General features: G+C 39.4%; 2 protein-coding genes across 2 annotated transcripts in view; both read right to left on the bottom strand.

The window, feature by feature from the left end:
* The window catches only part of LOC117303398 (nuclear receptor subfamily 6 group A member 1-like), a 34715-nt gene extending 30997 nt beyond the window's left edge, over positions 1-3718 (bottom strand). Inside the window, exon 1 of the mRNA XM_033787580.1 lies at positions 3436-3718. Within this exon, the coding sequence (XP_033643471.1) occupies positions 3436-3517 (82 nt within the window). The 5' untranslated portion in view covers positions 3518-3718. The remainder of the gene's footprint in view (positions 1-3435) is intronic.
* A 2596-nt stretch (positions 3719-6314) lies between these two features.
* LOC117302999 (major facilitator superfamily domain-containing protein 6-like) lies at positions 6315-12721 on the bottom strand. Its single transcript, XM_033787023.1, has 6 exons — positions 11216-12721; positions 10465-10618; positions 9605-9755; positions 8794-8997; positions 7579-7814; positions 6315-7130 (listed from the first exon to the last, which is right to left on the bottom strand). Exons 1-6 carry the CDS (start codon positions 12184-12186, stop codon positions 7059-7061), a joined length of 1788 nt encoding a protein of 595 aa, XP_033642914.1. The 5' UTR covers positions 12187-12721; the 3' UTR covers positions 6315-7058.
* Between the last annotated feature and the right edge of the window lie 6 nt (positions 12722-12727).

Genomic DNA, 12727 nt, shown 5'->3' with positions numbered 1-12727 from the left:
CTAATAACAATTGTAATGCATGGTGTGCCATGATCACACAAACAAACAGAGTAAAGATTTCTGAGACGCGGCCCCCTAAAAATGCTAAGCCCGCCCCCTTCAAAAGTGACTTGGATGTGTTTTGGAAGTTCAGCTGCACGTTACGTGAGCAAAATTAATACGTGAGCGAGAACGTCAGAGAATTGTGTTGTAAAAAACTCACGTTTTTAGAAAAGCTACGTACGTGCAGACGTCATTCGTGACTCGTGAGCTTGCAATAAGCCCAAAACTGGTGACGTCACCTGGAAACAACACACTATGTTCTGGCGTTCACGTTCACATGTTTTCCCACGCAACGTGAAGCTAAACCTCCCAATTATATTCATAGTTTGAACGTCATGCATCGAACGCGTGTTACGCAACAAAATCTTACGCTCTTTAATAATGTAAAAAAATGAAAATTTCACTCTATTGTCCGAGTGGTGTCAGATTCACTCTGTATGAGAGTGAAAGTTAATTTGTGTCTCTCTTTTTGAGTGAAATTGGAATGAGTTCACTCTAAATCGAGTTGAAAGTACCCATATTTCACTCTAAAAGGAGTTGTCCTCCATTATGGCTCTTTGCATGAGTGGTATAGCGGACAAAACAAGTGGGTTTTCACTCTTTTTACATTAAGAGAGTACATCTAGATTATACAGTTTTTTTTTTTTCGAGGCTGATGCAAAATAAACATACAATGCTATTTTGTCCCAAAAGCCCTCGGTTTTATTATACAATCCAAAGCTGTTACATTCCGCCTTTTATAAATCAATTCAATTGTTTATTACGTAACCAAGAGTCCAATAATAATAGTATCCTTTATACAACAATAAACTTGCCAAGGTTTCCAGCGAAACTGGCATGAGTAATGCGCCGCCCTGGGGGTCGACGGTAAACATGCACTTGAATGAGGAAAAGTTAACAGCTCACATCATTGTCTGTGAAATAACTGTGTTGTGAATCATAGTAAAGCAAACGAGCACTACAAGGCCAGTCTAATCCACTGACCGTACCCACAATTATTATAATAAAAAATAAAAAAAATTAAAAAAAATACCTCCTCTAAGAACCACAGTCCTCTTATAAACAACAAGTCGCCACTCTCATTATCATGTCCCATTATGAATACAATACACAGATAGAAATCGTGTATAAGTTGTTTTTATGATTTGAGACACCTCGAGCCTTGGGGAAAGTTTCTTTTTCTTAAAAACAAAGACAATGATCATGTGTAATACACAAATATTGAATATTCAGATAAGTATCTTAATAATAAATTTAAAAAAGTATCCTGGGTTGAAGAGAGGGGAAAAGTTTCACCTTGTACCACCCCCACCCCACCCCCACCCCACCCCACCCCCACCCCACCCCCACCCACACCAACCCCGTTTACGACAAAACAACCAATTCACACAAAAACAATTTTTTTTTTGATAACACATGTCACTCATCCATAATTAATGATCTGGATCCCAGTACCGAGTCGAGTCGACTTGTCACGGTAGCTATCTCAGCAAGTCGATTGGTATGATGGAAAGGTCGAGTTGGATTTTGCCAAGTCGACTTAAAAAAAAGTCGAATTGGAACGGCTTTTACCTTGTCAAGTCGACTTAGTTTATGGAATAGGCCGACTTGGTAAGGTTATTTTGCCGAGTCGACTTAGTTGATGGAATAAGTACACTTAGAAAGGTATTTTATTTTACTGTCTGCGACTGCTTCGTCAGCTCTAACAATATTGATACCTTAACATTTTTTTTTTCTTTTTCTGAATAAAGTCAGCTTAGCGAAAGTGAGGAGGTAAGCCGTCGCATAACGAAGGTGCGATGAAGTGGAAGGCTCTTTGACCATAGAATTTATTTGATAGAAAGAGGAGTTTGTGTCAGCGAGGATTGGCCAGCAGAACGAAGAGGACTGACAGAAAAGTATTTTTTGGATAGATATGTTTACATATCAGGTAATAGAGTCCCAAGATAGTCCATGAAGAGTTTTGAAAGTTATGATATTTAACTGAATACGAGATGCACATTAATCGGAAGCCACTGCATTCTTGATTTTAAAGACTTATTATTCAATCCCCGAAACCTAAAGTATGCAAATAATTTATTTCAAAAAGGCCAAATTATAAAATAAGTTAAAGGCAGTGGACAGTATTGATTATTACTCAAAATAATTGTTAGCATCAAAAGTTACTTGGTAACGAGTAATGGGGAGCTGTTGATTTGATAGGACAACACATTGGGGGAAACGATTTCGAGACCTCAGAAGTAGATTGTGAGGTCTCGAAATCAAGCATCTGAAGGACAGCTTCGTGTGACAAGGGTGCTCTCTTTCATTATTATCTCGCAACTTCGACGACCAATTGAGTTCAAATTTTCGCAGGTTTGTTATTTTATGCATATGTTGAGATACACCAAGGGAATAGACTGTTTATCGACAGTTACATAGGGTCTCTTTGATTTTGTCCGTATCTCCAGGGGTCGATTTCACAAAGGTAGTCCCAACTTGGGACTAGTCCTATCAAGAAATTAAAACTAGTCCTAATTGAGGACGAGCTACTCGTCCAAACTCGAAATAAGACTAGTCTTAACTCTTTGTCACCAGTGTGCCTTTAACAAAGCATCGAAGTTAGCAAATCAAAACAAAAGTAAATTTAGGACCTTCTCACACGAAGACCCTGGCATCTCTTGGCCAAACGGTATACCGTTATCTTAATCTTATCAACGGCGCAATGATGTGTGACTCTAACCACAACCAGTGGATTAAGGCCCAAGTTCACCTCCTAAGTGCACGACTTCCTTTATGGTTCCCAAACCCTCATGCATATTCACAAAAAGGCTTAGTGTGTATAGTAGAGATCGGAGTTAACCATGGTTAAACCACCATGGAGGAAGAATGGTTAAACCACGATGGTGGTGTAAGCCCCTTCTATTGTGTGGATACATAAACTTCCTTGATCATTGTTGTGACTTCACATTGCCCTATTTCTCTTAAATTATACAGTTATGCAACTAAAACATATGATGGATTTAGAAGGATAAGGGGGGCCGCATACTTTGTCTTTATTGTAAACAAGCATTTCAGAAGAGTGCTCATCCGTTAACTCATTTACATCTTACGGTGCATGCAGTGAGAGAACAAAACAATTGGTTGAAATCATGGGTGAACGAATTCTTGCAATCAGGTTTGAGGTTAATAATAGATGAGAACTATTGTAAGCTACCTTGTGATTTTTACCAAACAGAGCAAGTTGTGTCGTCGAAGGTGACGTTAGAATTGGTGTTTCTACCTCCATGTGTTAAGTTACCCCCCCCCCCCCTTAACCCGGATCCTGGTCTTGTTGTCCGAAGAGCAGCCCCCTTCCCCCTTCCTTTACCACAATTTACTTATATATTTAACACACAAAATATGGGGACTTACCCTGCTGTTCAGCATGCTCCGACGTAGGCTGAGTCGAGGGAGGACCGGGGATGGAATAGGGCCCCCATCGGTAAGACAACATGGTAAGCGAGGATGGCCACAAAATAACTGGTGGATGGACAGTCCAACAAAATGGTCCAATGGCCGACACAAGGTTGTACGTGGAACACCCAACCTATATTGGCTGGACTTGGACTTAGCTAGCTAGCAGTGACTAGGCGCTTAATTAGTCTGGACGCAGACACAACTGCACAGACGTGTTGCGTAACCGTGCATAATTCTAACACGGGCTGTTGTCCGTTTTTGCCTAAGCCACTGACCAGAAGCTGGAGAGATTTACATCCTCTTTATGTCGCTCATGAATGCCCATCGCCCGGCATTTCTAATACTTGTCCAAATCAAGGTTATTGGCAGGACCAGCGCCACCGTCCAGTGGTCAAGGCGGGGGTACTAAACGTAGCTCGGAGGGACGGTTAAATTGATAATAAACCCGCAATATTCCGTCCCCTTTTCATCCATTCATGGTTTCTCCTACGTCCAATCCATTCAAAACCGCATGGTTCATTCACGTTTTACCCTTCTGGTATCCTAGTATCCATTAAAATCCCCCAAATGTGTGTTTTCTGTTGAATTACTACACCCCCCTGCCCCTCAGGGCTGGAGCGGACTAGGCAAGCGACCGCCACCTTGATTCAAAATGCGACGGTCGAAGCCTGTTACGTAACACTCCACGACAACGTTGTGGCCCTGCATATGCTATTCATGACATTGTACACAATAGGTAAACATATTACGACTATTACATTGCATTGGCGATCCATGTTGTGTGACTACAATGTACAGCACGTACATGTACTAACGTTGGCAATGGTGTGGTCTAATGGTTGAATTTATGTGGAACTTTTGTTCTTCTGCGGTTTTTTTTTTATCAAAGTCATTCTGGCTCCATGGTTTGTGACTGCACAATGTCATGGTACTACACGTATGGAATGCTTTACAGATTAAAGTGGGATGCAACGCATTAGACTCTGGAGGAACAAGTTCTTCAAAATTTAAATCGATACAGAAAAGCCTCGTCAATTTCAATCGATGCCAATAAGTCGGTTTTGTCCTTGCTGTTTGGTCCTACCACCTCATCCACGATTGATGTCATTTCATCCGAGAAAACCAACACCAAACTATGTTTTAATGACACTGTATACTTGTTCGAAACGATTCAACTACAAGGCTATATTATTTTTAAGTAATTGCAAAATATATTGGAAGTGTTTACTAGTGTAACAAACATAGACTTTTGCAAAGATAATATTTATTCAGGTAGCGACCAAAACAAAATTGTGTTGTTGGTTACCGTAGCTTGACTCATTTCTAGAATGACAAATATAATTGTTGTACTTACATAACCTTAAAGGAAATAATACTATAGTTCACGTACTCGTCATAATTTGTTTGCCAGTAATTTATTGTTTTCTTTCTTTAAAATATGATATAAATCACAAAAGTTGTTAGTAGGTGCATGGAGGAATAACAAGTTTCTGAAAAGTTTAATAGAAATTTGTTGAGAATACGCACAAGGACTTTAAAGTCATTGTGCCACGTGCCCGTGCAACCTCAAGGTGGCGCCCTCTGTTGGCGAATTAATTCGTCATGGTCGAACACTTCATCACTACATAGCAATAGCCAACTTTCTGATTCTTATTGCGATGCAGGTATTCAAATAAAAAAAGTTACTTTTGTAATTTTCTATAAAATATAATCTTTGTTTTAATAATAAAATAAACAAAAAATAATCTATTATTGAAAATCTAATTAATAAATGCATATAATTGTAATATTTTATATACCATATCACATTTTGGTAGATACACAACTGTCTTTACTTCATACACAGCATACACAACTTGAGTTTCACTTCATTCTGTGGTAATTTTATTGTTACATTGAGGTTTTGTTAGATCTTCGCCACAAAACAATTTATTTACAAAATTTACACAACAAATTATATTAAATACACACAAAAAAAAATTATTAAGTCAATAATAGTTCAAATGATGGTCTGCACGTTTGTTTCGTGAGTTGCAAAACAATACTAGAGAATTTGGCCTTTTTGAGATAGACACTATAATTATTATAAGAGTGCACTGTTACTGGTTTGGGTCTAATGCAGACACATTTTACCCAAACCTAGTAATGTAATAGTAATGTGTTCAACCATAATCTTCTTTCTCCATGCTCAAAATGACTAACAGTTATACCCATCCTCATTACAGGATGGGCCTACACGATTTAAATTTTCCTTATTTTCGATTGACATCGGGTTGTCATTTTCCAATAATGTTTACGCTATAAGAGGATTGCTCTCTAATGGTTCTCTTGCCAATAGGAAACAGTTTACAACCACCAATCATACAAGAAATCCATCATGGCGTTCCCCAGGGTTCTATTGTCGGCCCTCTTCTGAACATCACCTTTGACCTACACGTGTGAGGGACACACGTGTGAGGGACACACGTTGGTTCGCTTTTTATCTCGATAGATCTAGACATCTTGTTCAAACTCATAGGACGGTAGATGGATCGGAATAAGGCCTTGAAGTCTAAATTTATGATGGAATGATGTTCACACACAGATATGACCATCATGTTGACTGTAGTATTACGTGTTTGTTTGATGGATGATTATCAGGTTTAGGCCATGTGTTATTTACTTCGACTACAGTCTAGAAACAGTGTTTAGAATTTCACCATTATTATTTCTAAGCATACGTTTCGTACCCACTTTTTCCACAGGTACATGTATATAAACACAAACCATAAGCTGGTGTCGAAATGATAAGCATGTTTATCATAACATTATACAAAGTGTGGGTACAACAGTTCTTTTCATACAGTGTACAACTTGGCAACTAACCCCCATAACGACAAGAAACATGATCAAGAATTCCGCTCCAATTTAAAAAAAAAATTGTATACATTGATAAATACAAATTAAAATGAAACTGAAACAATTTCCAAAAATATTTTCACGATTACTGAAATTATTTGCATTTTCACCGATTGTAAGTTAGTGAGTAAACGTTTCACAGGTGTGTTAAGCGTATTTAGGGAGTTAATTCCTTTGTGTATATAGACCCTAGCTGTAAAGATTACATAAAATGGGTTAATGTTCCCTTCCCCCACCTGAGTATCCTTTGTCTCTTGGTGGCGCTGTTCCCCATGCTCTTGTAAGTTTGTTAATTGACCTTTACCCATTATGTCACAAACCAAAAGTTTATCTAGTGTACGATTTTTTTTTTAACCATACGAGGGTTTTAATAAAACAGCAGGTAGTTGTGACAAAACTGTGCATTCAGAGAGTTGCGACAAAGAAAAGCATTTCTCTTCAGTAACGTTTTTTCTGGACGCCATTTTCGGTCCAAATGCAGCACAACTAAAATGGGCAGACTAGTCTGGCACCATATACACTGTTTTCACCAATGCGAGGGTTTGTGGACACATAATTGTTTCTATTAAAATTGCAAGTTCTTCCAACTGGAGGTATAGTTTGTAAGTTAACAAATTCATGTGAATAATCATATTATTTACAATGTCCCTGAAAAAAAGAGGTAGCTCCTTATTAATATTTTATCCCATGTGGCCAGAAGATACCGGTTGGTAGTGTCCAGGGAAGTATTTGTCGATGAATGGCAGGTCGTTCTGCAAATTAATGACAAATGGATAAGAATATTTTGTAATGCAATTCAAATCGACAGTATAAAAAATAAAACAAGGAGAATAACAAACAAAAAGTCGAAAAAAAAATTGCCGAAGACAACCAAAAACTGGACGAGGAATTGTTTTTTTGATGAAAACAAAAATGAATAATGAAATGCAAATAATAAAACGTAAATGAATAAAGAGCAAACCAATACGAAACTGCCGCAATTCTGACCGCATGACAAAAGTGCGCTTTTGAGAATGAGGTTGATGTTTTGGGAAATTGCAGCTCATTTTTAGTTGGTAACACATGTCATACTTTCACACTTGTACTGCATAAATCCTTTAAATAAACAAGCCCCACGCAAATCAAATACCCTGATCAACCCCTTAGGACGTTTGATATTTTGAAAACCCTAATCAAATAAAAGAAAATACGAAAACATACCCGATTCCAAATTAAGAAGATAAGAACGTATACCAAGCACACCATGGAGAGGGCGTAAAACGACAACGTCAGTCCAATGACGTCAGCAAGATAACCAAACAAAGCAGTTCCTACGGCGGGGCCCAGACCCCAGTATACACCACACAGGAGACCCTGTGTTGTGGCCAGACTGACGAGCGCCACCGACGACGACAGGAAGGAAGTCAGTGTGTTCAACGTGATGGCAAAGGAGAAACCTTCGAGTGGGAAACAAAAAACAAATAAATATATTTATAGCAGTGGTAGGTTTTGATGACCAATGAGTTCAAATTTACACAGTTTTTGTTTGTGTGCGTACGTTGAGATACACCAAGTAGTGCGTAGATTGGTATATGACAATTTACCAAAGGTGTCACAGGTCTTTCACGCGAACATGGTTTTATCCATAAGTGCGATAATATTCTTCCTAAGGAAGTGGACGAGACACAGACCGTCCACTGAGCCATAGAGATGCCACTTGGTTCAGCGTGCAATGTTGCTCTCGATCAGAAAGGGTAGCGGAGGAATACGAGAACTTTTATTCATAAAAAAACGAACAGACTGTACAGCGAATTTCCATGTCAGAAGGGCATTAGGGCCATGTCAAACGAGGCAATTACAGGCAACTAGTTCCAGGCAATCTGAAATAAGACAGCCATTCACATTTCAATATTCATATATTTTTCTTGAGGACTTGAGTACATTGTTTGGAGAAAAACTCATTTGCTACCAAAGAGGTCATGTATGAACATGCACTGCAACAAGTTGCCTCTAAATTGCCTGTAAAAGTTACCTCGTGTTGAAAGGCCCTTAATTCAACAATCTACACCCGATATAAGCTATATTTAAAGGTTAAATATCTGACAATTCATGGAGTCAACAAAATATTTGCAGCCAATGTTCATGTGTTGTGTGATCAACCATAGAAATAACAAACTTGTTAGAAATTCGATCTTTATGATTATTATAATTAAAATCGACAGAATTGTCAGCATTAATTTTTTTTCTTTTCTCGTCACCTGATGTTCTTTTTTAGGAAATTAAGACGCAGTTTTCTTGAATCATTTTACGGGAACAACTTCTTACAGCATTTGGAGATTTGGCTTCCGAGTTTGGCTTTCTGCTTAGGAAAGAAATTTGCTCAGCAGAATTATCTGCTTAACAGCTTTATGAAATGTGGCCTTACTGGGGACTTACCGTGGATGATTTCAACAACCACAAGCCATCCGGGTCTGGCCATAATGGCAAAACAGAAGAACGTCAGGCAATACCCGGTGAGGCCAGCGGCTAGTGGTAGGTGGTACCCAGACTTCTTAATGATAAACACCGTACAAAAAGATGTGATGACGTCACTCAGTGCATGCATTGCTATCCCGGCACCCATGAGAGTCACAGTTGCACCTAATACGGGAAGAAAATTATATTGGCCAGGATAACTATTAATCCAAACATTGAAATCCTTCCAGTAAATTAGATTTATAAGAGTTCGCTTGGCAAGATTTTAAGTATTTCAGAAAACAGCATTGAATAAACCAAACCTATTCGCTTTAGGTCGACTTTTATAATACAATACAATATACGCTCTCTGAGCAACTGTTCAATTTTGGCAATCTGATATCTTTTGACATATGGATATTTTAAAAGAAACACAGACGACAGTTGAGCAAATAAAAACTTTACTAGACCCTTTTCAAAACTACCGCTTGGGCTTTGAGTTGTTTTTGACGAAAGCTGGTGGGTATTGTCGAGATCAGGCCGGCTATTTTCAGAGCCAACATTCCCCCCCCCCCAAAAAAAAGGGGGGTGGGGGAAAATGTCTTCAATGTGTTGTGGGAATCCCAGAAATTCGTTAGAACATTTGAGCGTACTTCTGAACAAGAGAATTAATTGGCAAAGCTTCTTCCATCGGGTGTCAGTCCGTGTGAAAGATAAATGCAAAAATCACCCTTTCGCCACAAGAGGGCGGAAGACTCATCATCTTTATTTCAGAGATAAAAATCATTCTTACCCATACTGTGAAGATGCCACATTAGAAGAGTGTTGAAGGCGCCATTGCATAAGGACAGAACGAATGCAGTGACGAACACCGAGCCGTAATTCACGGTCAAAATGGCTTCGGCAACGGTGCTTAGAGAATGCTCAGAAGACATGTCACTGTGCTGTAAATCAACCGTTGATTTTGGTTGTTACAACGTCATTCAAGAATAAAGTGCATGTATTTACAATGCTGGAAAATGTGAAATTTGATCAGGCTGTTTTCCCCTGACTCACACAACGAAATTAAGCCAATTTTAATAGGTTTATTACTTCATGTATGGTTGAACACACAACACATGAACATCACAAGTTACTTTAATAATAAATTTGAATTTATCGGTCTAGAGACAGTGAGTCCTAATGTCAGATGGTTTAAGATAAGTATTTGTAGCAACCTCTAACAGAGGTGTATATACCGTCTCCAGCAGGCAGTAGACTTACCAGGTTAATCCATTGTTCACAGAAGTAGTGTGCCCCTGCCAAAAACTATGAAAACAATAGACCTTTTCGAAAATACCATTGCGCAAGCGCAAACTGTCGGATGAGGTGCATGCTGGTCTAGCTAGTACCCAAATTTAATAGTTAGCTAGACCAGCATGCACCTCATTCAACAGTCTGCGCTTGCGCATTGGTATTTGCGATAAGGTATAGACCTTATCTCAAATACCAATGCGCAAGCGCAGACTGTTGAATGAGGTGCATTGTGGGATATATATGGATCAAATTTGAATACCAGCTAGACCACAATGCACCTAAGGTCTATGGAATGTTTACTGGTAATAAGTCTGCTGCCACCTAGCGTTCTAAAGACACCCAATGAGGTTGACCTACCTTGAACCTGACGTATCCCGACACTGCTAAGCTGATGGTAAGGAATCCAACAAAGACCACAGCTCCAATAAGGTAGTCAGTCTGAGTCCATTCCAACCCGCAGAGATACTGAGAACTCCGAGACTCATGAAGAGCGACACCAACGAACAAAGATCTTTGGTATAGAAGGAAGAATTATACCTGTTAGAGGCACTGGACACTATTGGTAATAACTCTTATTGTTAGCATAAACATTACTTGGTAACAAGCAACTGTTGGTAATATAAACATTGTGAGAAACAGCTCCCTCTATAGTAACGTAGGAGGAAAATATTTCAGAGGAAAATATTTTATAGAAAAAATGGCTTTGACCTTCATAACCAGTAAGCTTTTAGACTCAAATTAAACAATATTGGGGATAACTTTCCGTATGGCGCCACCACTTTTTCACTAATTTTTACAAAAAGGGATATATCAATCAGGTAAATTAGATACTATATTATTTTATTTCGAATGAAAAAGTGGTGGTGCCATACGGAAACTTTTCCAATATTGGTTTTTATTTTTACAAAATATTAAGATGATCAATCCTTTATAATAAACTTTGAAAAACCAATAAGATATTATTTGTTTTATTTTGCTTGTTCTGTTAATCCTCAGAAGCCGTAGTTGTTTATGTTACAGTGTCAGACTATCTTTGTTAATCCAAGAAGCAATATTTTAAAATTGTATTGATCAGTAATTAAATTGGTTGAGATAAATGTTAACTTACGATATGGCATAACCCATTGTACCGAATGATCTTTGCCATCCATAGTAGTCTTTCCTCGCCTCGCCCAGGGAAACCAAAGTTGCTGTGTCAGTCATGGACATTGTCGACATCTGACTCACACTGCCTGCTGCCGCAAAAACAAACACAGCAATAGAGGCTCGCTGCAGCCCAGTCTGGTTGTACAGCCAGCCGAGGTGGGTGTCCCTCATGGGTACCTTGTAACGCTCTGTGAGGTTTGAGGCTCTTGCAGTCACCTCTTGTGTGACCGATAGTGGGGTTGATGTGGCGTTGGGTGAGGATACAGGAACTGGGCAAATCTGTCTTATATCAATGGTGCACGGTTGTGGTGTTGTTTGAATACCAATAGGGAAGCGGGCCATCTGCTCAAAATATGCGTTGATTCGCTTAGGCGGGGCTTCCCTGCACTCTTCTGACATCACCTCCAGTAGTTGAACCCTGGCCACATCGCAGTCAACTCGGGCTGGCGTGGGCCAGTAGACAGCCAACAGTGTGAACGCCATCCACATGCAGACGCTAGCGACGAAAAACCCACGATGGAGTCGGGTTTTGTCTGCGACGAACCCCACCATGGGTGTGACGATCGCCCCCGCCAACAGTCCAGCACCAATGATGAGAGAAACATGCCACAAGGGGAGTCCTAACTGCAGGGCATACACCGAGAGAAACGGCAACACCCCGGCTGCCGCAACATTGAACAGAAAGTACACCAACTTGTTCTCAAGGACACTCACATCGATTTGGATACAATCCTGAAACTTTTGCAGCTTCGTTTTTGACTCCTTATTACCTTCATCTAGAGTTAATTTCGCCTTTCTTTTAATACCTTGATTGTCCGATGCATGCCCCCCTTCATGTGGCTGGTGTCCCTTGCTCTCCAACTCGCTAGCTTGCGTTAGAGCTTGTAGAATCCGCTCTCGTTTTTCAGAACTGGGTAAACTCTTGTCCGCCATGTTGATAACTCAACCCTAAACCGCTCTAATTCTTTTCACAGCCCCAGTAATACCACGCTCGAGTCCCCACGTTCAAAAGGCTCCGAGCGGAATTTTCGGCACAAAAGCTTTCTTTGGTATTCTTTGGTCTTTTTAGCTGGGATTTATGTGAACTGAGCTGTTTGTGGCGTCATTGAAAGGTGGAATGCGTAGGTAACTCTAAGGTCTAAGCACTAATGGTAAAAATATCAGTCAGCATAGTTTGTTTACCTCCAATTGACCTGCCATGTTGGTTTGGGATTTAGGGATGCTAAATTTATTATTTCATCAATCCATATTGTGTCTGTTTATAGGGTACAGTAAATAAACTTCCAAAGCATACAGTTCAAAATGTTTAATATTCAAAAGACACGGACAAAAAGAAGGGTCACAGGTTTTTTTTTACAGTAGTTTGGAAACTTTTGATGACTTTTGAACTTGTATCTTGTGCTCTGGGCCCAATTTCATAGAGCTGCTAAGCACAAAAATTTGGTTAGCGTGGAATTTCTTCCTTGATAAAAAC

This window comes from Asterias rubens, chromosome 19 (assembly GCF_902459465.1).
Source record: "Asterias rubens chromosome 19, eAstRub1.3, whole genome shotgun sequence".
Lineage (NCBI taxonomy): Eukaryota > Metazoa > Echinodermata > Asteroidea > Forcipulatida > Asteriidae > Asterias > Asterias rubens.
The sequence above is the reverse complement of the archived record's forward strand: the minus strand, read 5'-3'. Positions and strand labels throughout refer to the sequence as shown.

Coding starts and splice junctions, on each gene's coding strand:
- LOC117302999 (XM_033787023.1), bottom strand. CDS start 12,186: ATGGCGGACAAGAGTTTACCCAGTTCTGAAAAACGAGAGCGGATTCTA. Junction 10,619..11,215: donor ACAATGGGTTATGCCATATC/GTAAGTTAACAT, acceptor TCTATACCAAAG/ATCTTTGTTCGTTGGTGTCG. Junction 7,131..7,578: donor TCTTCTTAATTTGGAATCGG/GTATGTTTTCGT, acceptor ATTAATTTGCAG/AACGACCTGCCATTCATCGA.